This window comes from Eretmochelys imbricata, chromosome 1 (genome assembly GCF_965152235.1).
Source record: "Eretmochelys imbricata isolate rEreImb1 chromosome 1, rEreImb1.hap1, whole genome shotgun sequence".
In the NCBI taxonomy this organism is placed as follows: domain Eukaryota; kingdom Metazoa; phylum Chordata; order Testudines; family Cheloniidae; genus Eretmochelys; species Eretmochelys imbricata.
The window spans coordinates 14,119,991-14,147,347 of record NC_135572.1 but is presented as its reverse complement, the minus strand read 5'-3'; the positions used below and the strand labels follow the sequence as shown (position 1 = coordinate 14,147,347).

General features: G+C 50.5%; 1 protein-coding gene across 1 annotated transcript; it reads left to right on the top strand.

Annotated features, from left to right (window-relative positions):
- Window positions 1-4,079: 4,079 nt before the first annotated feature.
- Window positions 4,080-27,040, top strand: P2RY6 (pyrimidinergic receptor P2Y6). Its single transcript, XM_077841768.1, has 2 exons — window positions 4,080-4,137; window positions 26,003-27,040. Exon 2 carries the CDS (start codon window positions 26,048-26,050, stop codon window positions 27,038-27,040), a length of 993 nt encoding a protein of 330 aa, XP_077697894.1. The 5' UTR covers window positions 4,080-4,137; window positions 26,003-26,047.
- Window positions 27,041-27,357: the final 317 nt, after the last annotated feature.

Genomic DNA, 27,357 nt, shown 5'->3' with positions numbered 1-27,357 from the left:
AAACGCTTTTAGGCTATGTCGACGCTCGCACTTTTGTCAGTATAACGTATGTCGCTCATGGGTGTGAAAAAACACACACGCACCCCCGAGTGACGTAAGTGACACCGACAGAAGCGCCCATGTGGACAGCGCCATGTCGGCAGGAGAGCGTCTCTCCCTGACATCGCGACCGCCGCTCACTGGGGGTGGTTTAATGGTGTCGACGGGAGCGCTCTCTCCTGTCGGCATGGAGCAGCTACACGAGCGATCTTACAGCAATGCAGCCGCACTAGTACAGCTGAGCCGCGGTACACGCTCTAGTCTAGACGTGGCCTTAGTTTTCCCTCAGTAATAATAATCCTGTGACGGAGGAGGGAGTATTGACTTGGGAATGTTGGGTGGGACTTTTACTGGGACTGTCTGCACTGGTGCTGGATGGTGGCGGGATATCAGGGGGCGACTTCACTTGAGGGACAATGGGAGAGCATGTAACCTGAGCCCAGAAGGGGGTTGTGGCCAGGTGACACCTTCTGCCCGGGAAACTGGAGAAAGGCTGGAGGAAGAGCCGGGGTGTGTGGCTGGGTGTGATGGCTGGAGTGGGTTTCAGTTTGGAGCTGGCTGGGGAAATGGAGGGAGGCCCAGAACGGGGTCTGGGCTCCTTACCCCACAAGATGGACCTGACTGAGGGGTCCTGTTCCTGTACATGCAAGCTCTGTTTTGGACTGTGTTCCTGCCGTCTAATAAACCTTCTGTTTTACTGGCTGGCTGAGAGTCATGGTGAATCGCAGGAAGTGGGGGGTGCAGGGCCCTGACTCCCGCACACTCCATGACAAATACCTAGCTCTTATATAGTGCTTTTCCCCAGACAAAGATATAACGAGATCCAATATCGTATGTTGGAAGTCAGCAACATTCAAACTGGAAAGAAGATGCAAATTTTTCACAGTGAGAATAACTAACCATTGGAATAGATTATCACAGAGTGTGAATTCTGTATCACTTGGGGGCTTGACATCGAGGCTGGATACACTCCTGTTCACCAGTACGTTGTTCAGAGAGAAGGAGGAATCACTGCAGGGGTTTCATTGGCTGTGTTACGCAGGAGGTCAGACTATGGGATGGATCACTTGATGATTACCTGTTCTGTTCATTCCCTTTGGAGCACCTGGCATCATCCACTGTCGGAAGACAGGATACTGGGCTAGATGGACCTTTGGTCTGATCCAGTGTGGTCGTTCTTATGGAGGTGATCATAGCGGTCCTTTTTAGCCTTGAAATTTATGACCCTGTAAAGTAATTTGCATTCCAGCTATGCCAGAGACAGCCACAGAAGAGCTCAGATACCATGGTGAGGGGTGCAGTAGAACAGAACAGCTGTTCTACTGATGTCAGCTGGGAAGCTTTATCTAACAGCCCCTGGACAGGACATCCTCAGCTTGGGGGCCCTTGCAATTCATCTCCCCTACCGAGCTTCGACTGGGCACAAGTTAGTTGACTTCCAGGGCCAGGAGTGAAGCTCGTCTGCTCTTTCAGGCCATTACCCAACGAGAGGAATTCTCGGGAGGATCTGGAGCTGTTTGGGGAAGCGAGTCTATTTAGTCTTTTTTTTTTTTCAATTTGCATACACGTTGCACAGTCCAGTTGTGTGGCCAGATTGTTTGGCCATCATTGCTGACGGATGGGTTAGACACCGATGTGATGCTCAGTGCCTGGGATATTTAAGGCCAATTAATTGTTCTTGGCTTGATTTCTTGGGCACTTCAGTGGGAGCCCAGAACATAAGAACGGCCATATTGGGTCAGACCAAAGGTCCATCTAGCCCAATATCCTGTCTTCTGGCAGTGGCCAATGCCAGGTGCCCCAGACGGAATGAACAGAACAGGTCATCATCAAGTGATCTATCCCCTGTTTCCCATTCCCAGCTTCTGGCGAACAGAGCCTACGAACACCATCCCTGCCCATCCTGGCTAATAGCTATTGATGGACCTATCCAAAAGGCAAATAAATAGCCCAGCACCTTTGTAAGGCTCTTTATTTGTATCCAAGCCCAACTGTTGTTTGGTGCATGTGAATTAAATCCTGACACAACCAAATAAATATGATTTAGGCAGTAGATCTGGAAAATGACACAGAGAAGGCATCAAAATCCAGGGTCTCCCATGCACAAGGCATGCAGTCACTTGAGCAGCAGTGAGCCCCAAAGACCAGAAGAACTTGGTGCTGATTCATTGAGCTACTCAGAAAATCTGGGTGGAGCCCTTTGAAAATTCTGGGCTAATTAGCCTCATTTCAAGCGATAGCAGCATGGTGAATCTTTTGTGTCCAACAGTATAGGTCAGAATCCAGACGAAGGGATTGGATCCCATGAGTTACACCAGATGTGACTGGATCATGGGGCGTTTGTATAATCAGGAGTCCGTACACCAGGGGGACAGGCTGGTGGTTGATTAAGAAGAGAGTTTTGAACAGCTGGGGGTTGCGTATTTGGATTCAGTGACATGCAAGGTTATATCATCGGGGAAGGATCTTCCCTTTCGTGAAATATTAGCCAACCTTTAGTCCCCGTCACAACAATGCTATGTCTTTTTTCTTTTTAAGGGAAGGTTGTGAAGGGGCCCTGGCAAGGTATTTTCCATACATTTTACTATTATAGTCCTTTTTTAAATAACTCTGGAAGCCGACGCGTGCTTCCATGCTGGACTGGTGTTTTTTTCCATCACACACACACATTGGCTTGTTCTGTCATTTGTTCAGGAGTTCTTGGCTGCTGGTGGGTGCACACAAGGGTGTGTGTGTGTGTGTGTGTTAAAATCAGTATTAGGACCTGATCCTGCAAGGGCAACCCTTGTACCCATGACTTCAACAGGTCTTCACATGGGCACAAGGGCCCACTCGGGGGGGAGGAGGATCTCTGCAGGATCAGGGCCTTAAAGAGCTCACGTTTAAAAACAGCATGAATAGCTGAGGCATGACCTGCTGAGATGCTGGCATTGAAGTTAGTGCAGCTGTGCCATTTTACACCTGGTGAGAATCTGGTCCGTGAAGTCAGTGATGCTATTCCCCTTCACGCCAGCTGAGGATCTGGCCCAACATTTGTGAAGCATAGGACAAACGTTACCACAGAGGTGTTCTGTAATGCTAGTTACACTTTATGCTGACACAGTTTTTAATCCCACCAATGGCATGGTGGGATGGGTTATCGCTGGCGTTGCACAAAGAGCTGTGTATGTAATTTATACTGTCTTCTCCAGATTCGCTCCTAGCTGGGTCAGCAAGGGACCAATCCCTCTGCACTGTAGAAGCCTTTGAAAGTGCTCCTTGCTAACCTGACCAGGGGCAAAACCGGCTGCAGAGAAAAATCTGTCAGGAGATGGGGTCCTATTCCCCGCTCCCCTGCTGTCTCCTCAGGTGAAGTCCTATATTTTCTAAAGTGGCCTCTAACTTCGGGATTTTGTACACCTGGGACCTGATTTTTCAGAACTACTTAGCTGCTTGCAGCTGTTATTGACTTCAGCTGGAACTATGGAACCCCTGAAAATTAGGCCCTGGGCACCTCAAATTGGGCACCTAAAATTAGAGGCTGCTTATGAAAACATGGGTGTTCACTGCCTCAGTGTCCCCACCTTTGAAATGGGTCTGTCGGGCCTGATCTCAAAGCTGTAACTGATATGCATAAGAAATTGTGTATTCAAGTGCTTAGAATATTTAAGTGCTTAGAGTTCCATGCCTGGATGCTGCAAGAGAAGAGCAAAATTTCATTATCGTTATTTCAAAACCGCTGATATTCGCGCTGCCTTACAAAAATGCTGATGCAACTTTTACAGCAGCAGGCTCTGCGTTCTATGCTGAATGGACAAGCGTTTTCTGTTTCCTTTCCTGTGATGTTTCGTTGTGCTGCTTGAATGATAAAAGGAAGTCTTGCCACAACAGAAAAATCACTTAGCAAAACTCTCAGATGCTGGCCATGTTTTCAGGGGCTGAATGACGGGCTTTTCTTTGGCAAACTTGGATTCATAAGCTCTGCACTACAAAGCAAGTGATTAGAAAAGAAATCCATAGAAATTAGACCAGCAATACCAGCCTGAAGATGGTATGGGAGTGGCTTTTATATTTTGTTTCTGGGAAATAATCTTCATGGGTACTTTTTGCAAAATACTGGTAAGTTATCAATCTCTTTATCTCTTCTGATGTTTGATATTCCACCCGACAGGTATGTGAAGTGGCTTCTGTGCTATATAGGTAGGTGGTAATACTAGGGATGTAGGGTAACATTTTCAAAAGCACCTGAAATGACCCAGGAGACATAGGGTATTTCTGAACAGCAAAACAAAAACCCCCACAGCAGTGAGTTCAGAGCTCAGCTCTGTGAGGCTACAAATATCAGTGTAGACATAACCTGCTATTTTTAGCCCTGCAGTGCAAGCCTGATTCACTTGACCCGGATTCGGAGGCTTGTTGCAGCAGGTTTGGTGGGAGGTTTTCTTTTTGCTGTGTACATGTACTTGAAGTCCCACTGACGCTCAGTTTACTGGGAGCTGGATGGTCACACCTAATATACATAGCTCCATTATTGAAAATCCATGGGATTTGGGCTCCTAAGTCACTTAAGAGCTTTTAAAAATTGCACCCACAGTGCGTACATCTGTAGATCTGAAAGTGCTTTATAAGGGAAGTATCATTCTCCCTGTGTAACAAATGGGGAAACTGAGGCACATAGCAATGAAGCGACTTGCCTGAGGTCACACAGTGAGTCAGTTGTAGAGCGAGGTGTAGAATCCAGCACACTTGACTCCCAGTCCTGTGCCCAACCCACCAGACCATGTGACATCTTATGTATTAGTTTTTGGTCGTAAACTGGTTAGTGAAAAGAACAGGAGTACTTGTGGCACCTTAGAGACTAACCAATTTATTTGAGCATAAGCTTTCGTGAGCTACAGCTCACTTCATCGGATGAATAAAGTGGAAAATACAGTGAAGAGATTTATATACACACAGACCATGAAAAAATACACATTGTAAGGAGAGTGATCACTTAAGATGAGCTATTACCAGCGGGAGAGTGGGGTGGGGGGAGAGAAAACCTTTTGAAGTGATAATCAAGGTGGGCCATTTCCAGCACATTTCTGGCCCACCTTGATTATCACTTCAAAAGGTTTTATCTCCCCGCACCTCACTCTCCTGCTGGTAATAGCTCATCTTAAGTGATCACTCTCCTTACAATGTGTATTTTTTCATGGTCTGTGTGTATATAAATCTCCTCATTGTATTTTCCACTTTCTGCATCCGATGAAGTGAGCTGTAGCTCACGAAAGCTTATGCTCAAATAAATTGGTTAGTCTCTAAGGTGCCACAAGTCCTCCTTTTCTTTTTGCGAATACAGACTAACACGGTTGCTACTCTGAAACTGGTTAGTGTTGCTCTGTGTTGACCAGCTGCCATGTTCCGCTCAAAAGGTGGCTGCATAGTGGTGGTGGCTGAGGTAAAGAGCTCTAGTATCCTGCAGGCTGGAAATATAAGCTAATTACTTGTGCTTTATTCTGCTACTTTGTGCTTTATTCAGCCACAAAGCCCTTTCTTTCCATTGTTCTTTTGACACAGCTTTATTAACACAAGGACAAGGAGGCTTCCTGTGACCCAGCTGCTGCTTCAGTGACACTGTTGCCATTTCCAGCATCTTGGTATTGGGGTTTGGCCCGAGCAAAGCAAGTGGGAACCAGGATGCCCTCCTGCCCTCTTGAGATGCATGGGGGAAGGAGCACGCTGGCAAGGGGCTGCCCTGCGTTTCAGCAGGCTGGAGCTGATGCTAGCGGGACTGGGATCTCCAAGAACTGCTGCAAAAATGGGAAATATTCCTGCCCCCCGCCACACACACACCCCAATCTCTTCTGTTTCTCACAAAAAACTTTAACTGGTTTCAGAGTAACAGCCGTGTTAGTCCGTATTCACAAAAAGAAAAGGAGTACTTGTGGCACCTTAGAGACTAACCAATTTATTTGAGCATGAGCTCCTGGATTTGTGCAGGAAATGGCCCACCTTGATTATCATACACATTGTGAAGAGAGTTGTCACTTTGGATGGGCTATTACCAGCAGGAGAGTGAGTTTGTGTGGGCGGGGGGGCGGAGGGTGAGAAAACCTGGATTTGTGCTGGAAATGGCCCAACTTGATCACTTTAGATAAGCTATTACCAGCAGGACAGTGGGGTGGGAGGAGGTATTGTTTCATGATCTCTGTGTGTATATAATGTCTGCTGCAGTTTCCACGGTATGCATCCGATGAAGTGAGCTGTAGCTCACGAAAGCTCATGCTCAAATAAATTGGTTAGTCTCTAAGGTGCCACAAGTCCTCCTTTTCTTTTAACTAGTTTGGAATTTTCCAACCAGCTGAGCTTTCTCATCACTGTAACCAAGCAGAGCAGCTCTGACAGCGCTAGGCAGACAAAGGCACTGGCTAGCAAGGCATGGATTCTGTTCCTGAAATGTTTCAGTCCCTCCAAGATTGGGCCTCATCATGCTAAGTGCTGTAAGTACACATAGGAGGGGCCGGTCCCTGCCCTGGAGAGCTAGCAGTCTAAGCGGACAAAGGATTAGAGGGGAAAGAGCAGCACAGAGAGGTGAAGTGATTTGCTTGTGGTCCGTGGCAGAGTTGGGAATAGAGCCCCACATTTCTTGCTACTTCACCCACTGCTCTATGTACTAGGGCAAAGTGCTGCTGGACCAAGTATATGACAGGAGAATGCAGTGTCATTTCAGAAGCTCCTGAGGATTTATTTGGTGCACTCCGTCCAAGGGCAAACAATGGGCTTTGTATTTCTAGTCTCTCTTTATTCTATCCTTAGGTATTTATCCTGCCCTCATCATCACAGTATTTGAGCACCTCCAGTCATGTATTATGTGACAACGCACAGTCAGCCCATGGAACTCATTGCCAGGGGATGTTGTGAATGCCAGAAAGATAACTGGGCTCAAAAATGAATTAGAGGAGTCCTAGCAGGATAGGTCCATCAATGGCTATTAGCCAAGAGGGTCAGGGATGCACCCCCATGCCCTGCGTGTCCCTAAACCTCTGACTGCCAGATGCTGGGACTGGCTGACAGGGGATGGCTCACTTGATAATTGCCCTATTCTGTTAATTCCTTCTGAAGAACCTTGTCCTTGGCCACTGTTGGAAGACAGGATGCTGAGCTAGATGGACCATTGGTCTGACCCAGGATGGCCGTTTTTGTGATATAAGTGACATTTGTCACATGTGGTTCATTCTCTCTGTATCCCTCCCCCAGGGGAAGAATTGTGCATAGAGTGGAGGGCTTTTATGTCCATGTTTCTTTACATTTACATTAGAGAAGACAGGTCAGAGAACTGTCTCTTGCCCCGGGAGCAGAAGATGGGGAGGTTTTGATCGCCCTTAATTTCTGGAGTTCATTCCACTGCTTGGATCAGCCCCCCTAGGGCGCTTCACCCTTATTGCAGAGCACTCCACTGTGCCAGAGGGGGCAGTTGTTGACCATAGTCTTCATCCTAGAGCTTTAGATAATCTAAGGCACCCTGGGCCCAGGCCATGGAAAACCGTGAAGAGATGGACCAAGCCCTTGACCCTGACTCTCCGGGAAGCCAACGTCGGGAGCAGAAGACAGGGACGATGCAGTCTTGGTGGCCTGGGTTGCTGAGGAGACGCATTGCTGTATTCTGTAGTAGCTGGAGGGAGACATCCTGTCTGATGGGGGTGATACTGAATGAGCCCATCAGATACAGGGAAATCACCCCCTTCCTCCCTGGAGTCTGATGGCCAGATAGTCACCAGGGCATCCCAGGAGCCTCTTTGGGTACGTCTGCACTACAGCAAAAACCCCACAGCACTGTCTCTGAGCCTGGGTCAATAGATGCGATCTTGCGGGACTCAAAATTGGCAGTGTAGCTGTTTTGAGCTGGGCTCCAAGACCCACCCGCCTCGCAGGGTTTCAGAGCCTGCCCTCCGCCCGAGCCTGAATGTCTACACTGCTATTTTTTGACCACCACACCCCCCCCCCCTCCCCGAGCCGCCCGAGTCCGCTGATCCGGGCCAGCAACAGCCGTGCCACAGGGCTTTTAATGCAATGCAGAGGAACCCTTCCAATACAGACCTCTTATTACAGGGGCGTCGAGCAGCCTCCCGTAGGGGGAATGGAATGGATGGTGCGTCCGCCTGCGTGCGAAAGAGCAAGGGATTAATAGCGGATACTCAACCCCAGGCCTGGCCCAACTCCCCGTGCAGCACTGGCAGACGCCCTTTATGGCTGGCCTGCTGCACCACTGCTAGTCTCGATCTCTGCCCCCCCAAGAAAGAGCTCTGTGCTGGCTTCACAGTGACGATAACGCTTTGACTTACAGTTAGCGCTTTCTGCCGGGGGCTGTCAACGGGCTTGGCAAATCCTAGCGTGTGTAGCCTCACCACCCCCCCGGGAGAAGTAATCCGTGGTAGCCATGTTCTTGGGGGCGGGGAACGAGACTCAGGGAGGTGGAGTGATTTGCCTAAGGACCCAGGAGTACAGTGCTGGCAGAGTTGGGAAGAGAAGCCAGATCCCCAGGCTCCAGCCACAAAACCATCCTTAGCAGCATGCTCAGAGAAGGTCTGCTGGGGATTTAAACACTCCCTGTTCAGAATCTCAGCTGCTGCCGTACCCAGGCTCAGGAGCTAGAGGTACAGCCTGAACCCCCGGGAGTCCCAGCCACCTCTCCCCCAATCTAATGACTGCAGCAGCCAGTTCTCGAAATGCCAAACACACTCTCAGCCCAGGAGCAGGACAGTCACTTGGGCTGCGGCCATGAGCTCTTCCTCTCATTGGATTCCTTCTCGTTTTTGTTTCCTTCTTGGCCCCGGTGAGCCACAGCCTCGGGCTGTCGGGGAGGGGATGTGACAGCCAACACACGGCCACTAGAGAGGCTGGAATTGAAAGAGGAATTGGTGGCACCAGGCCCAGCTGCCTTGCAGTAGCTCAGCTCATTGCAATCACAACACCACATCTGCATAGCCAGCTGACCCAGCCCCTGTATCGTCCACACGCAGGGCCAGCCTGTCGCCCCTTCCCGGACCACCCATTGCCCCTCTCCACGGGGTGCAGGCTCCCAGGGCAGGGAAAGCACCCCTCCAGCCCCTCATCCGTTCTCCCTTCCTCCCCCCAGCATTGGAGACCCCTGCCACATAGGATCCCCCACCAGGGGGAGCAGCTCGCATAATGAAGCTTATTGGTGCAGAGGGAGGGTGGGGCTGTCCCCCGCCCCGCCCCGCCCCCAAGAGCTGGAAGAGTGAGGGAGGGGGAATGAAGTTCCTTTCTGCATCAGGAGGATGGGGACGGACAATGCAGTTCCTCTTCCCAGCTGCCAGCGGGGCTCCTGTCCCAGCTGCTTGGTGGTGGGCAGGAAGGGCAATGGAGCCCATCCCCCGGGAGCCTGGAGTGGGGGAAGTCTCCAGTGGATTCCAAAGAGGAGGCCCAAGTGGGGAAATCCAGTGCCCTCCCCACCCCAGAGCCAAGAAGGAGCAGGACAGCGTAGAGTCTGGGTGAATTTCACTGAGTGACACAGCTCCTGCTGGACACCCTTCCTTCAGGACAGGAGTTAGGATTTAATGCACTAGCCAGGAGACCCAGGTTCAATTCCCAGCTCTGCCCCAGACTCCCTGTGTGACCCTGGGCAAGTCACTCAGTCCCCATTCCCATCCGTACAATGGGGATAACAGCCCTGCCCTGCCTCACAGGGGTGTTGTGAGGCTTTCTTCCGGCAGCTCATGGAAGCTACTAGATCGCATGCCCTGATTCTCATGGGTGACTTTAATTTTCCTGATATCTGCTGGGAGAGCAATACAGCGGTGCATAGACAATCCAGGAAGTTTTTGGAAAGCGTAGGGGACAATTTCCTGGCGCAAGTGCTAGAGGAGCCAACTAGTGGGGGAGCTTTTCTTGACCTGCTGCTCACAAACCGGGAAGAATTAGCGGGGGAAGCAAAAGTGGATGGGAATCTGGGAGGCAGTGACCATGAGTTGGTTGAGTTCAGGATCCTGACGCAGGGAAGAAAGGTAAGCAGCAGGATACGGACCCTGGACTTCAGGAAAGCAGACTTCGACTCCCTCAGGGAACGGATGGCCAGGATCCCCTGGGGGACTAACTTTAAGGGGAAAGGAGTCCAGGAGAGCTGGCTGTATTTCAAGGAATCCCTGTTGAGGTTACAGGGACAAACCATCCCGATGAGTCGAAAGAATAGTAAATATGGCAGGCGACCGGCTTGGCTTAACGGTGAAATCCTAGCGGATCTTAAACATAAAAAAGAAGCTTACAAGAAGTGTAAGGTTGGACATATGACCAGGGAAGAGTATAAAAATATTGCTCGGGCATGTAGGAATGAAATCAGGAGGGCCAAATCGCACCTGGACCTGCAGCTAGCAAGAGATGTCAAGAGTAACAAGAAGGGTTTCTTCAGGTATGTTGGCAACAAGAAGAAAGCCAAGGAAAGTGTGGGCCCCTTACTGAATGAGGGAGGCAACCTAGTGACAGAGGATGTGGAAAAAGCTAATGTACTCAATGCTTTTTTTGCCTCTGTCTTCACTAACAAGGTCAGCTCCCAGACTGCTGCGCTGGGCATCACAAAATGGGGAAGAGATGGCCAGCCCTCTGTGGAGATAGAGGTGGTTAGGGACTATTTAGAAAAGCTGGACGTGCACAAGTCCATGGGGCCGGACGAGTTGCATCCGAGAGTGCTGAAGAAATTGGCGGCTGTGATTGCAGAGCCATTGGCCATTATCTTTGAAAACTCGTGGCAAACCGGGGAAGTCCCGGATGACTGGAAAAAGGCTAATGTAGTGCCAATCTTTAAAAAAGGGAAGAAGGAGGATCCTGGGAACTACAGGCCAGTCAGCCTCACCTCAGTCCCTGGAAAAATCATGGAGCAGGTCCTCAAAGAATCAATCCTGATGCACTTGCATGAGAGGAAAGTGATCAGGAACAGCCAGCATGGATTCACCAAGGGAAGGTCATGCCTGACTAATCTAATCGCCTTTTATGATGAGATTACTGGTTCTGTGGATGAAGGGAAAGCAGTGGATGTATTGTTTCTTGACTTTAGCAAAGCTTTTGACACGGTCTCCCACAGTATTCTTGTCAGCAAGTTAAGGAAGTATGGGCTGGATGAATGCACTATAAGGTGGGTAGAAAGCTGGCTAGATTGTCGGGCTCAACGGGTAGTGATCAATGGCTCCATGTCTAGTTGGCAGCCGGTATCAAGTGGAGTGCCCCAAGGGTCGGTCCTGGGGCCGGTTTTGTTCAATATCTTCATAAATGATCTGGAGGATGGTGTGGATTGCACTCTCAGCAAATTTGCGGATGATACTAAACTGGGAGGAGTGGTAGATACGCTGGAGGGGAGGGATAGGATACAGAAGGACCTAGACAAATTGGAGGATTGGGCCAAAAGAAATCTGATGAGGTTCAATAAGGATAAGTGCAGGGTCCTGCACTTAAGATGGAAGAATCCAATGCACCGCTACAGACTAGGGACCGAATGGCTAGGCAGCAGTTCTGTGGAAAAGGACCTAGGGGTGACAGTGGACGAGAAGCTGGATATGAGTCAGCAGTGTGCCCTTGTTGCCAAGAAGGCCAATGGCATTTTGGGATGTATAAGTAGGGGCATAGCGAGCAGATCGAGGGACGTGATCGTTCCCCTCTATTCGACATTGGTGAGGCCTCATCTGGAGTACTGTGTCCAGTTTTGGGCCCCACACTACAAGAAGGATGTGGATAAATTGGAGAGAGTCCAGCGAAGGGCAACAAAAATGATTAGGGATCTGGAACACATGACTGATGAGGAGAGGCTGAGGGAGCTGGGATTGTTTAGCCTGCAGAAGAGAAGAATGAGGGGGGATTTGATAGTTGCTTTCAACTACCTGAAAGGGGGTTCCAAAGAGGATGGCTCTAGACTGTTCTCAGTGGTGGCAGATGACAGAACGAGGAGTAATGGTCTCAAGTTGCAGTGGGGGAGGTTTAGATTGGATATTAGGAAAAACTTTTTCACTATGAGGGTGGTGAAACACTGGAATGCGTTACCTAGGGAGGTGGTAGAATCTCCTTCCTTAGAGGTTTTTAAGGTCAGGCTTGACAAAGCCCTGGCTGGGATGATTTAACTGGGAATTGGTCCTGCTTCGAGCAGGGGGTTGGACTAGATGACCTTCAGGGGTCCCTTCCAACCCTGATATTCTATGATTCTATGATTCTATGATTCTAATACCTTAAAGAGTGTGAGGCACTCAGATGCTCTGAGGATGACGGCTAGGTAAGTACCTTACAGAGCTAGGACTAGGATGCCAGGAGGATCTCTGTGGGCTTTAGCAGATGGGTTCTGTCTGATGGCTGGCAGATATGTGCAAAGTACTTCCTGCCCTATATGCAGCTCATCACTTCCTCTTTGCAATCCTTCTTCCCTTGCTGTCCCTTGCCTGTGCTAAAACAGCAGGGAGGGCTCTTAGACCTTAGCAGTAGTGAGCATTTTCCCCAGTGGCAGCCATTTTCCAGCAGCACCGGTTCAAAACCCCTAATGTAGATTGAAAGCAGCTGTGCACATGGCTGGATTTTCCGGGGGGAGGGGCATTGCCCCCTGTGATGGGTTGGGTCACGGAAACCCCCTAGGGGCTGCCGCCTGATATGCTGAGACTACCCCGAGCCCGTTTCCCTGCCAGCTTGGGGCTTCAGAATCCCGCCTGGTTGTGCCAGGCACGCCAGCCTTCTGCAAACACAGACCCAGGTCTGAACCACGTCCCCCAAAAGCTGCAGGCTTAACTGGAAACAGCTTAAGAAGGGCTCCTGTCTCCAACACCCAGTTGCCCAGTTCCCAATGGGGTCCAAAGCCTAAATAAATCTGTTTTACCCCGTATAAAGATTATACAGGGTAAACTCATAAATTGTTTGCCGTGTCTAACACTGATAGAGAGATATACACAGCTGTTCTCCCCCACCCCCATCCCTCCGCTATTAATACATACTCTGGGTTAATTAATATGTAAAAAGTGATTTTATTAAACACAAAAGGTAGGATTTAAGTGGTTCCAAGTAATAACAGACAGAACAAAGTGAATTACGAAGCAAAATAAAATAAAACACGCAAGTCTAAGCCGAGTACAGTAAGAAAACTGAATACAGATAAAATCTCACCCTCAGAGATGTTCCAATAAGCTTCTATCACAGACTGGATGCCTTCCTAGTCTGGGCCCAATCCTTTCCCCTGGTACAGCCCTTGTTCCAGCTCAGGTGGTAGCTAGGGGATTTCTCATGATTGCAGCCCCCTTTGTTCTGTTCCACCTCTTTATATATCTTTTGCACAAGGCGGGAATCCTTTGTCCCTCTCTGGGTTCCCACCCCTCCCTCTAAATGGAAAAGCACCAGGTTAAAGATGGATTCCAATTCATGTGACATGATCACATGGCCCTGTAAGACTCCAAGCCATAGGCGCTGACTTCTTCTGGCGCCGGTGAGTGCTCGACCCCCCAACCTCTGCCCCCGGCCCGCCCCCATTCCAACTCTTCCCCAAAGTCCCTGCCCCAACTCCGCCCTCTCCTGCTGCCCCCATTCCAACCCCTTACCCAAAGTCCCCACCCCAATTCCGCCCCCTCCCTGCCCCTATTCTACTCCTTCCCCAAATCCCTACCTCTTTCCCCACCTCTTCCTCTGAGCGTGCCACGTTCCTGCTCCTCCCCCCTCCCTCCCAGCGCTTGCTACAGCTGTTTGGCAGCAGCAAGCGCTGGGAGGGAGGGAGGAGCGGAGACGCTCTGGGAGGAGGCAGAGAAGGAGGTGAGGCGGGCCGGGGGGAGATTGGCGGCCAGTGGGTGCAAAGCACCCACTAATTTTTCCCCCGTGGGTGCACCAGCCCCGGAGCACCCATGGAGTCGGCGCCTCTGCTCCAAGACCTCATTCCTCCCAGCCTGGCGCACAGGAAGGCCTGCCTGCAAACAGAGCCGTCCACAGTCAATTGTCCTGGCTGATGGGAGCCATCAAGATTCCAAACCACCATTAATGGCCCCCACGTTGCATAGGACCTCGGTTCTAGCTCATATTTCTCGGTTCAGATACAAGAGCGATACATTTGTGCAAATAGGATGACCACGCTCAGTAGGTTACAAGCTTTGTAATGACAAGAGACCTTTTGCATGAAGCATATTCCGGTTACATTGTATTCACGCTCATTAGCATATTTTCATAAAATCGTATAGAGTGCAACGTCACACGCCCCCAACCTGCAAGCCTCCTTAGGGCAGGCCGCCTTAGGGCACGTCTTGGCTAGCAACAGCAGCGCTTCAAGGTGGCTGTAAAGAAACCACCCCCATGAGGGGAGTCGCTCCCAGCGCTGGTGCACTGTCTACACTGCCATGTTGCAGCGCTCAGCGGGTTGTGCTTTCACACCCCTGAGCGAGAAAGCTGCAGCGCTGTAAAGTGGCAGTGTGGACAAGGCCTTAGTGCAGCGGTGGCCAGCCTGTGGCTCCGGAAGTTAATATGCGGCTCCTTGTACAGGCACCGACTCCGGGGCTGGAGCTACAGGTGCAAACTTTCCAGTGTGCCGGGGGTGGGGGGAGGTCTCTGCTCGACCCCTGGCTCTGCCACAGGCCCTGCCCCGAGTCCACCCCTTCTCGCCCCCTCCCCTGAGCCTGCCGTGCCCTCGCTCCTTCCCCTCCCCCCCAGAGCCTCCTGCACGCCACGAAACAGCTGATCGGGAGGTGTGGGGAGGGAGGGGGAGGCGCTGATCGTCGGGGCTGCCGGCGGGTGGGAGGCGCTGGGAGCGTGGGAGGGGGAGCTGATGTGGGGCTGACGATTTATTACTGTGGCTCTTTGGCAAAGTACGTTGGTAAATTCTGGCTCCTTCTCAGGCTCAGGTTGGCCCTCCCCTGCCTTAGGGCATGGCTACACTTGCAGATGTAGAGCGCTGGGAGTTAAACCGGCCTTCAGAGACCGCAGCAGGGAAAACGCTGCCGTGTGTTCACACTGTCGGCTGCAAGCACACCAGCACGGCCCACATTAGCAGCCCTTGCAAGGCCACAAAGAGCAGTGCATTGTGGTAGCGATCCCAGTGTGCAAGTGGCTGCAACATGCTTTACAAATGGGGCGGGGGAGGTGGAGTGTGACAGGGAGTGTGTTGTGTGTATGTGGGGGGAGAGACAGTGTGATTTGGGGGGCTGAGAGTGTGTCAGCAGGCTGTCTTGTAAGTTCAGACAGCAGCAGACCGCCCTCCCCCCCGCCCCCGACACACACCACACACACTCACAACAGTCACGCTGACACCTGGGCATTTCAGCCAGGGCCCAGCAAGCGTTATGCTTCTCGTGGAGGTGGATTACCAAGAGCACTAAAGCTGCAGAGTCCAGGCGCTCTATGTGCCTTGCCAGTGTGGACACCTCAGGAGTTACGGCGCCCGGGGCTGCTTTAATGGGCTCTAACTTGCAAGTGTAGCCAAGCCCTAAGTGAGCAATATAAGGAGTTCTGCAGAGGAGACAGGAGACTGCTCCCAGCTTGCGCCCCTGAGGCAGGGAGTCAGAATTTTGTTTATAAACACAGGTTTCAGAGTAGCAGCCGTCTTAGTCTGTATTTGCAAAAAGAAAAGGAGGACTTGTGGCACCTTAAATTGGTTAGTCTCTAAGGTGCCACAAGTACTCCTTTTCTTTTTGTTTATAAACACAGTGATTAACAGGTGATTAAGATAAGAAAGAGCTGTTAGGATGTTTCCTAAAGTTAAATGATCTGTTCCAAGCTTGGTGAACTGCAAAAAGTAGTCTAAATGATAGAAAGTAATTGTAGACTAATTACTAATATCTTTCTATGAGAAGATAACTGATTTTTTAGACAAAGGAAATGCAGTAGATCTAATCTACCTGGATGTCAGTAAGGCATTTAATACAGTTCCACATGAGAAATTATTAGTTAAACTGGAGAAGATGGGAATTAATATGAGAACTGAAAGTTGGATAAAGAACTGTTTAAAGGGGAGACTACAACAGGTCACACTGAAAGGTGAATTGTCAGGTGAGAGGGAGGTTACTAGTGAAGTTCCTCAGGGATCGGTCTTGGGACCAATCTTATTTAACATTTTTATTAATGACCTTGGCACAAAAAGTGGGAGTGTGCTAATAAAATTTGCAGATGATGCAAAGTTGGGAGGTATTCCCAATATGGAGGGGGACCAGAATATCATACAAGAAGATCTGGAGAACCTTGTAAACTGGAGTAATAGAAATGGGATGAAATTTAATAGTGCAAAGTGCAAGGTCATGCACTTGGGGGACTAACAACAAGAATTTTTGCTATAAACTGGGGACTTATCAGTTGGAAGTGACAGAGGAGGAGAAAGACCTGGGTCTATTGGTTGATCACAGGATGACTAGGAGCCAGCAATGTGATATGGCTGTGGAAAAAGCTAATGCCGTCTTGGGATGCATCAGGCGAGGTATTTCCAGTAGAGACAGGGAGGTGTGAGTACCATTATACAAGGCACTGATGAGACCTCATCCGGAATATTGCGTGCAGTTCTGGTCTCCCATGTTTAAGAAAGATGAATTCAAACTGGAACAGATGCAGAGAAGGGCTACTTGGATGATCTGAGGAATGAAGAACCTGCTTTATGAGAGGAGACTCGAAGAGCTTGGCTTGTCTAGCCTGACCAAAAGAAGACTGAGGGGAAATATAATTTCTTTCTATAAATACTTCAGAGAGATAAATACCAGGGCGGGAGAGGAGTTATTTAAGTTAAGCTCCAATGTGGATCCCAGAACAAATGGATATAAACTGGCCATCAACAAGTTTAGGCTTGAAATTAGACGGCGGTTTCTAACCATCAGAGGAGTGAAGTTCTGGAGCAGCATCCCAAGGGAAGCAGCAGCGGCAAAAAACCTAACTGGCTTCAAGTATAAGCTTGATAAGTTTATGCAGGGGATGGTGAGATGGGACTGCCTACAATGGCATATAGCCAATCTGCGACTGCTAGCAGCAAAAATCCCCAACGGCTGGAGATGGGACACTAGATGGGGAGAGCTCTGAGTTACTACAGAGAATTCTTTCCAAGTTATCTTCCTGGTGAGTCTTGCCCACATGCTCAGGGTCTAACTGATTGCCATATTTGGGGTTGGGAAGGAATTTTCCCCCAGATCAGATTGGCAAAGACCCTGGTGGTTTTATGTTTTCCTCTGCAGCATGGGGCTTGGGTCACTTGCAGGTTTAAAATAGTGTAAATGATGTCTAAATAGTGTAACTTGAAGTCTTTAAACCATGATTTGAGGACTTCAGTAACTCAGCCAGAGGTTATGGGTCTATTACAGGAGTGGGTGGGTGAGGTTCTGTGGCCTGCAAGGTGCAGAAGATCAGACTAGATGGTCACTTCTAACATCAGTAAGTGTATCTGAGTAAGAATAAACATTACAATTTTAAACCTAACCAGTGTCCCTTAAGTGACTTACCACAGGATGACAGGACATGTTAGTATTAGAGCTGAGTGGGTCTAACATTTAATTTTCTTTCTTGATACAGGAATTAGATACAGTGCTCCTGTCAGATAATTTCTAAGTTATTATCTGCAAAAAAAACCATATAGTTTTCAGTTGCCTATGTAGTCCCTGAAATCATGGTTAAAGTTGCCCTCCTCTCCCCCTCCCCCCAGAAAAATCTGAAATGGTGCCCCTCTGGGCAGGCATGGAATTTTTCCCTCGCACACACATGCGGCCCCATTGGCCTGACTGGAGCTGCTCCTCCCCCAAAAAATATAAAAGTCAAACTATGCCTAGGGCTGTGCACCTTACTCCAGCTTCAGGCAAACTCCACCGGCACAAATAATGCACTGTAGTGGCTTTGCCTGAGCCAGTGGCTGTGTCAGTGAATAGAAAGCTGGCTAGATTGTCGGGCTCAACGGGTAGTGATCAATGGCTCCGTGTCTAGATGGCAACTGGTATCAAGTGGAGTGCCCCAAGGGTCAGTCCTGGGGCGGTTTTGTTCGATATCTTCATTAATGATCTGGAGGATGGTGTGGATTGCACCCTCGGCAAGGTTGCAGATGACACTAAACTGGGAGGAGAGGTAGATACGCTGGAGGGTAGGGATAGGATACAGAGGGACCTGGACAAATTAGAGGATTGGGCCGAAAGAAATCTGATGAGGTTCAACAAGGACAAGTGCAGAGTCCTGCACTTAGGACGGAAGAATCCCATGCACCGCTACAGACTAGGGACCAAGTGGCTAGGCAGCAGTTCTGCAGAAAAGGACCTAAGGGTTACAGTGGACCAGAAGCTGGATATGAGTCAGCAGTGTGCCCTTGTTGCCAAGAAAGCTAACAGCATTTTGGGCTGTATAAGTAGGAGCATTGCCTGCAGATCGAGGGACGTGATCGTCCCCCTCTATTCGACATTGGTGAGGCCTCATCTGGAGTACTGTGTCCAGTGTTGGGCCCCACACTACAAGAAGGATGTGAAAAAATTGGAAGGAGTCCAGCGGAGGGCAACAAAAATGATTAGGGGACTGGAACACATGACTTATGAGGAGAGGCTGAGGGAACTGGGATTGTTTAGTCTGCAGAAGAGAAGAATGAGGGGGGATTTGATAGCTGTTTTCAACTACCTGAAAGGGGGTTCCAAAAAGGATGGATCTAGACTGTTCTCAGTGGTAGCAGATGACAGAACAAGGAGTAATGGTCTCAAGTTGCAGTGGGGGAGGTTTAGGTTGGATATTAGGAAAAACTTTTTCACTAGGAGGGTGGTGAAGCACTGGAATGGGTTACCTAGGGAGATGGTGGAATCTCCTTCCTTAGAAGTTTTTAAGGTCAGACTTGACAAAGCCCTGGCTGGGATGATTTAGTTGGGGATTGGTCCTGCTTTGAGCAGGGGGTTGGACTAGATGACCTCCTGAGGTCCTTTCCAACCCTGATATTCTGTGATTCTATGATTCTAAAATCCCCAGTATAGACAAGGCCTAAGACATGCTTTGGACCAGTTAATGAGCTCCCATGGCAATGAGACAGCCCAGCCTGGCTAACCAGGACCATGTTCCCAAGGCTTCATCTGCTGGCAGGAATCTCCAGGGCTGTGCACATCCCATGGCACCCGCTCGTTCATAAATCCCTGCTGATGGGTGCAACAACAGGAATAGTGGTGGCATATGCCTGGGGCCAGATTCTGCAGTGGTGGCCTGTAGGAACCCCAGAGTAGCTCCATTGGCTATTACTCTGGATTTACACCAGTGTCACTGAGAGCAGAAGTTAGTCCACTGTGTATAAAATTACATGGATACGCACTTCAGGCAAAATGTTCGAACTTGCGGTGCCTAAACAACAGAGGGCTAGTTTTCATAGGTGAGCAGAATCTATCACTCACATGGAAGTCACAGGCACTGTGCAGCAGCTCTGAAATTCAGGCATCAGACCACCTGCACTGGTGGAGTTCTATGTTAACCGGATATTATACTACATAGCATAAAAACATATGTTTTTACGCATGCGTGTGTGTACATATGCATATGTGTATCTCAGAATATCAGCCGTATAGTCGTGAGACGAAAGCTGTATCTGCCTGGTTAATTTCACTTTTACCTGATATCATACGAAGCGGCACCACACGAAACTTGTAAAGGAACTGTACAAGGAAATCATCCAAGGGAGAGGGGGTCAGCGCTGTTAGATGGGCGTCCAACACACAGCCTGTAGGCCAGATCTGTTCTCCATTGTGTAGTCACATAGCCTGCATGGCACAGTCAGATGCTGTTGCTCAGCTTTAATATTAAAAAAAGGTAAGTTTCTAGCCCTCCTGGCTGCCAAGAGACCCTTCCCAATGTGAATCAAACGTAATGGATGCAGTACGGCTTGCCTGCGTCTGCAGATAGCCTTAGACAATGGCTTAGAGGGGTGAACTCCCCTGACCCCTATTACTCTGACTTTAAGTGACACGTCAACTTTAAATGAGCAGATCTGGGCTCCCATGTTTAAGAAAGATGAATTCAAGCTGGAACAGGTGCAGAGAAGGGCTACTAGGATGATCCAAGGAATGAAAAACCTGCCTTATGCGAGGAGACTCAAAGAGCTTCACTTGTTTAGCCTAACCAAACGAAGGCTGAGGGGAGATATGATTGCTCTCTATGAATACATCAGAGGGATAAATACCAGGGAGAGAGAGGAGTTATTTAAATTAAGCACCAATGTGGACACAAGAACAAATAGATATAAACTGGCCATCAACAAGTTTAGGCTGGAGCAGCCTCCCAAGAGGAGCAGTGGGGGCGGAAAACCTAACTGGCTTCAGGCCTGAGCTTGGTAAGTTTATGGAGGGGACAGTGTGACAAGACTGCCTACACTGGCATATAACGGATCTGCGACTGCTAATAGCAAATATCTCCAACAGCAGGTGATGGGACACTAGATGGGGAGGGCTCTGAGTTACTACAGAGAAATCTTTCCCAGATGTCTGGCTGGTGGGTCTTGCCCATATGCTCAAGGTCTAACTGATCACCATATTTGGTGGCGGGAAGGAATTTTCCCCTAGGTCAGATTGGCAGAGACCTTGAGGGTTTTTCACGTTCCTCTGCAGCATGGGGCAGGGGCCACTTGCAGGTTTAAACTAGGGTAAATGGTAGATTCTCTGTAACTTGAAGTCTTTCGATCATGATTTGAGGACTTCAGTAACTCAGCCAGAGGTTATGGGTCTATCGTAGCAGTGGATGGGTGGGGTTCTGTGGCCTGCGGTGTGCAGGAGGTCAGACTAGAAGATGATCACGCAGGTCCCTTCTGGCCTTAAAGTCTGTGAGAACTCATTAATCACTGACCATTCTAGTGGGTAGGGTGGGAGCTGCTGCAGGGGGAGACATGCAGAGGACAGGACAGAGGAGACTGAGAGAGAGCAGGGAGAAGGAGAGAAACAGAAAGGAGGACGGGGAAAGGAGAGGAACAAAGGGCAGGAACAACAGTGGCCGCAAGGGGAACAGACTTTTCGCTCTGATGAGGACTGCAGCGGTAACACCTGCACTAACAGTAAATAAATGTTCAGTCACTACAAACGGGCTGTACTTGTCCCCTCAATTTCTGTGCAGACCTCCTTCAGCCACCAGTGGGTGTGCAGGGTGCGCTGGGGGGGCGGGGAATATATACACCTGAAATGATGCTCCAGCCCCAGGCACCATAATTACCCTACAATTCCACCATCTCCCCTCAGTGCATTGGACACCCCTCCTCTCGTCCATCTCCACAGGCCGGGGCAGCGTTGTTACCCCTACCGCTCGTACTCCGACTGCTCTAGTTTTAAATGTCTCACGCAATGGAGCGTCTTTCCCTTGTCCTTGGAAGTCTGTTCCACGGCCCATTACAGCTCGCCATTAGGAAGTTCCTGCTGATATTCAACCTAGATTCTCCTTGGCTAATTGTTCATAAATCTTCCTTTCTACGAGGGCTTCTTGCTCTCGGTTTAACTAGCAACAGCGCTCTTGGGACGAACAAGCTGGTGTCGCGGGGGTTATATTGCTTTCTGTAAATACATCTCCCTTCCAATGGTTCTTCTAGTCCTTCATTTTCTACCTGTGAGAAATTCCTACTGTACTAGGGTTGTCATTTAAGCGCAGTTAATTTTGTTTTCCGTTAATTGCAGGCGTTAAGACGTTAATTTTTTCGTCAATTAATCGTATAAGTCTGGGTGGGGAGGGAGACATTGGTGGGCGGGGTGGAGGGGGCAGCATGGGGCTAAAGCCCCAGCCCAGAGTTCGGGGGGGAAAGGTGCTGAAATCCCAGCCCACAGCTCTGCCAGCAGCCGGGGAGGGGGAGCTGAAGCCCCAGCCCTGGAGCCCCAAGTGGGGCTGGAGCCCAGAGCCCCACACCCTGAGGGGGGCTGAAGTCTGGAGCCCCACGCCCCAAACCCCCTACCCTGAGTGGAGCTGAAGCCCTAAGCCCCTCGGGGCTGAAGGTGTGTGTGTAGGGGGGGGTCACACTTTTTTTAAGTCCAAATGGGGTCACCAGCACAAAAGACTTGAGAGACGCTGCCATAGAGAACAGGGGCCTGGCGAGCTCAGCCTCTCTGCCTCAGCCTCTCCTCGCCGGCCGCATGCAGAGTCCCTGAGGTAAAATCCACCCTCCCTTCCAAACAAGGGCTCGCTCAGCTGAAGGGAGTTATGCAAACATCATAATCGTTCATTTGTAAGTTCTCCTTGCATGATAAAGATTGGACTGCAATATGTGAACGAGGTGAATTGAAATGATGTTTCTTCTGTTTATCTTTCTGACGGTGCAAATATTTGTAATCAAACTGAATACTATAAAGTGAGCTCTGTGTGCTTTGTATTCTGTGTTGTAATTGAAATCAACATATTTGCAAATATAGAAAACCCCCAAAAATATCTTTTAAAAAAGGATTCTGTTATTGCTTAACAGTGTGATTAAAACTGCAGTTAATCACAATTAATTGTTTTAATTGCTCGACAGCCCTAATTCCTCGATAATGAGTCAGACCAACCGTAGCACCCACCGGCCCCAACCAAGAGCAGCGCCCCCTTGCACCAAGCGCCGCACAAGAACACAGCGAGATGGCCCCTGCCCTAAAGGCAGTCTAAATAAGACAAGGCAGACAGACCACGGAGGGGAAAACAGAGGCGAAGTGACTTGCCCAGGATCACACAGGGAATTAGTGGCAGGGCTGGGAATAAAAGTCAGGTCTCACGATGCCCCGCTTGCTAGCCCATGCTGCCGCCCCTGGTCTCAGCAGTGCTGGGCTAGAGGGTTCCTTCGGGTTAGCTGCAAACCCCACTCTCTCACGCTTGTGGTTTTGTCCCGAACTCTCCCAGCGAAGCTCAGATTTCAGCAGCTGGTTCGCTCTCATGTTTGTGCTTTTTGACCACCTCATTCTTGCCCAAGGCACGAGGCTGTCAGTCTGATGACCTCTTAGTGGCTCCGGAGCCCATCTGGTGTAGGCCCCAATCCTGTGAGCTCTCCCAGCCCGCGAGATGTTGAGCTCCCCCCAGACGCTCAGGATGGGGTTCACAGAGCCTAGCATGGCGGTGACGTTATCCTGCCCACTAACCACACAGGCCCCACGCCAGCAGGGCTGGCCAGAGCACAGTCGCAGGGCAGACCACACATCTATGGGCCGGATCCAAGTCACCGCGGCTCCAGCAGGAATGGCTTTGACGCAGGGCGTCTGGCCCCGCTTGCTCTCTTGCGTCACTGACGGTGATTCTCAGACACTGGAGTCGTAACTCCCCAGAGGACCTTCCGCCTCGACCCGGTGTCTTTTAGATAAACAGTTATTGTTAGCATGACAGCGTGTCCCAGCCTGACGCGCTCCAGGGGCATGGTCCGCCTGTGGGAAGCAGCCGCCAGCAAACCTCCTGGGACAAGGGGATTGAGCTCTTCCCAGTCTCCCCCGTCCCCCTGCTAACGGCCGATCCTTGGCTGCCATTTTGGTCCCCTTGCTGGTTCCTATACCTGGCCTGGCAAGACAACTCCTCCCCCATCCCTTCCCTGCTCCAGTCGCACTCACTGGGAGGCCGGCCCGAGTCAGGCCTCACTATTGGCACTGTGTGTGTTCAGCGCAGCTCCTGGCAAGCGCTCGGGGCACCCCTGTGTCACAGAGCACAGTCCCTCTGCCAAGGAGGGGAGGCAGTTAACACACGCTCCAGCCCCATGGCACTTGATAGATAAGGAGCCAGGGCCTGATTCAACTCCCATTGCAGTCAATAGGCTCCCATGGAAGTCAGTGGCAACTGGAGCAGACCCTTCTCTGGGGATCTAGTTACTCTCTGCCAAGATTATGCTGCCTGTCATCCCGTTATATGCTCTTGTGGCATTTGTATCCATGGCCCGTTCCAAGAAGGAAGCTGTCTGTCCATGTTAGGAGGACCTGTTATTGTTACAGGATCTAATAATTTCTGGTTCACATCATACTAACCCATCACCATTGGACTATTTACTCCCGTTGTTGTTTGCAGTATTGTAGCCCTGTTGGTCCCAGGATACTAGAGACAAGTTGGGTGAGGTGATTTCTGTTATTGGACCAACTTGTGTTGGTGAGAGAGACACGCTTCCGAGCTACGCAGAGCTCTGCTTCAGGTCTGGGAAAGGCACTCAGAGCATCACAGCTAAAGGGTGGAGCAGCTAAGGAGTTAACACATGTTGCAAGAGACCATTCAAGTTGAAGTGGGCAGGTGGTATTTCTACAGTCATAGGCCAACAGAGGAGTTAGTGGGTTACAAAGTTTTGTAGTGAGCCATAAATCCAGTGTCTCTATTAAGTCCATCGTTTTTGGTGTCTAGCAGAGCTATGAATTTAAGCTCCCAGGCTTGTCTTTTGAAGGCGTCGTGCAGGTTTCCTTGGAGGACGAGGACTGAGAGGTCAGATATGGAGCGATCGCTTTGTGAAAAGTGTTGGCCCAGGGGTGAGAGGGTGTTTTTGTCTTTTATCATTTTCCTGTTTGAGCTCATTCACGAGCGGAGTGATTGTCTGCTGTCCCCCACACAGTTGTTATTGGGATGTTTAGTGCACTGGATGAGGTGCGTCACACGTGGTGATGGACGTTTTTAGGACTCATGGAGCTTGAAAGGTGTGTTGGGGGTGGGGTATGGAACATCGTAGCAGCTGTGATATTTCTGCAGGTTTTGCATTTGAGGTTAAGGCAGGGACTGGTGCCACTTTGTGTTGGTGGGTACTGGTCTGTGTGGAGCTGGCTCCAGATGAGACTGGGGGGTTGTTTGACGGCCAAAAGAGGCCACAGTGTAGACGGGGCACTGAGATCTTCCCTGGATGGTGCCTGGGTTGGGTGTAATGAGTGTAGCATGCCAGTGCTGTTAATGCACTGGATAAGCGTTGTCACAAGGCAATCATAGTGAGCCATGGCCAGTTCTGGGCCATTTTACACTAGGTAGCATCTTCCATAAGTGCGCTGTTTACCATTGCTTATTGGGGACCGTGTTCTCACTTGTCTGTAGCTCAGTTGACTTCAGTGAAGCGATGCCGCTGCTGATTTATGCCAGGTGAGTGTTTATCTTACACTAGCGCCCAGAGGCCCGGGTCGGGATCAGCCACCCACTGTACCGAGCCCTGAGTGAACACAGAGGTAGACACAGTCCCTGCCCCTAAAGAGTCTAAAATCTAGCTCTCCCAAAGGGCTTTATACACTTGAATGAATTGCTTGGAGAGTGGGATAATACAGTGGAGGGGAATAGATGGAGACATGTTTTCAGAGGCACGGCGAGATGGCAGCAGCTGCAAGGGAGAAGGCACTTGCACCGACAGGGCAGCAACGGGAAGGAGAAGGATTGTCGTGTGGTTAAAGCACTGGATTGGGATCCAGGATAGCTAGCTTTGATTTGTGGCTCTGACACAGACTCACTGCATGCTTTGGGCAAATAATTTAATCTCTGTCTGTCTCAAAGCCCCATGGAGAGCTAACCCTTCCTTGCTCCCACTTTTTGTCTCTCGTCCGTTTTCATTGGCTGCGCCTCGGTGCAGGGACTCGCTGTGCATGTGTACAGCACCTAGCACAACGGGGCTGTGATCTCATGTGGGGTCTCTGGGCGCCAGAGTGGTATTAATACATCATGAGGGGAGGGGAGGAGGCTGGTGCTAGATGAATGGGGAACAGAACGGGAAGAGACAAGGTCCATGAAGGATATTGAAGTGAGAGGGGCAATTCTGTGCAGTCTGGGGCTGGGTGATAATGTAGAGAGGTGGGGCAGACAGGAGAGCAGCCTCACTAAATCAAGACGGGAGGAGACGCTATGCTTTGGCTCCGCACGTAGTTATGAGGTCAATGCAGGAATCACTGGGTGAAATCCTGTGGCCTGGGCTACGCAGGAGCTCAGCCTTAGATGATCACGTTGGTGGCCTTCAAATCTATGAGCTGGACCTTGAACTGAATGAAGGGCCAGTGGGGTCATTTGTTGGATAGGGGTGATGTGCTTGTGCTCCTTGGTCCAGGGCTAGTTTGGTGTCAGCATGGCTATCGTGCGTGCCGGGGTATCGATGGTTCCTGGTGTGGAACAAGTTCCTGACTCTCCCATTCTGTTTTGCTTGCAGGCTCTTCTGCCGCGGAAGGCCTGCTGGGTCTAGGCTGAGCCCGGCATGGAGATGGAGAACCATACTGTGGCTGCGGCGACGAACTCCTGCACCTTTCATGAGGAGTTCAAGCAGATCCTGCTGCCCCTGGTCTACTCTGTGGTCTTTGTGGTGGGGCTCCCCCTGAACTTCATCGTCATTGTGCAGATCTGGCTCTCCAGGAAGGTGCTGACCCGCACTGCCATCTACATGCTGAACCTGGCCACGGCCGACCTGCTGTACGTGTGCTCCCTGCCGCTGCTCATCTACAACTACACACAGAAGGACTACTGGCCCTTTGGGGACTTCACCTGCAGGTTCGTCCGCTTCCAGTTCTACAGCAACCTGCATGGCAGCATCCTGTTCCTCACCTGCATCAGCGTCCAGCGCTACCTGGGCATCTGCCACCCTCTGTCATCCTGGCACAAGAAGAGGGGCAAGAGGTTTACCTGGATGGTGTGCGGCGGGGTATGGGTCATCGTCATCGCCCAGTGCCTGCCCACCTTCGTCTTTGCCTCCACGGGTATCCAGAGGAATAGGACCGTGTGCTACGACCTCAGCCCCCCGGACCGCTCCGCCAGCTACTTCCCCTACGGCATGACGCTGACAGTCACGGGGTTCCTCATCCCCTTCGTCTTCATCCTGGTGTGTTACTGCTGCATGACCAAGATCCTCTGCCAGAAGGACGAGATGATAGGCCTGGCCGTGCGCAAGAAGAAGGACAAGGCCATCCGGATGATCATCATTGTAGTCATCGTCTTCGCCATCAGCTTCTTCCCCTTCCACCTGACCAAGACCATCTACCTGATCATCCGCTCCTTGGCGGGCGTGCCCTGCCTGGTCTTGCAAACCTTTGCCATCGCCTACAAGTGCACTAGGCCCTTTGCCAGCATGAACAGCGTCCTGGACCCCATCCTCTTCTACTTCACCCAGCGCAAGTTCCGGGAGAGCACACGCCACCTGCTGGAAAAAGTGAGCTCCAAGTGGAGACATGACACATGCCGCACCTACAAGTCGTAGGCTCCGGGGAAAGGAGAATGAGGGGGGCCTGTTCTGCTGCGCGGAAGCAGAGGACTGAACGGCTGTGGCTTTATTGCAGCCAGCCCTGCTTTACCCAGCAACAGAGCGAGAGAGAGAGAGCAGGAGGCAAGGACTGATGGTCCTGAGCATAGAGCTGGGAGCCAGGAGCTTCTGAGTTTACTCCCAGTTCTGGCCATGGGTGGGTCACTGGGCCTCTCTGGGCCTCTGTTTACCCATCTGCAGGATGGAGAACAATATTCTGTAAATAACAGGTAAAATGATGCTGACCTACCACACCTTGATCAGGGCCTGGAAAG

What these genes read in the sequence shown, in the direction of transcription:
- P2RY6 (XM_077841768.1), top strand. Translation starts at nt 26,048, where the DNA reads ATGGAGATGGAGAACCATACTGTGGCTGCGGCGACGAACTCCTGCACC.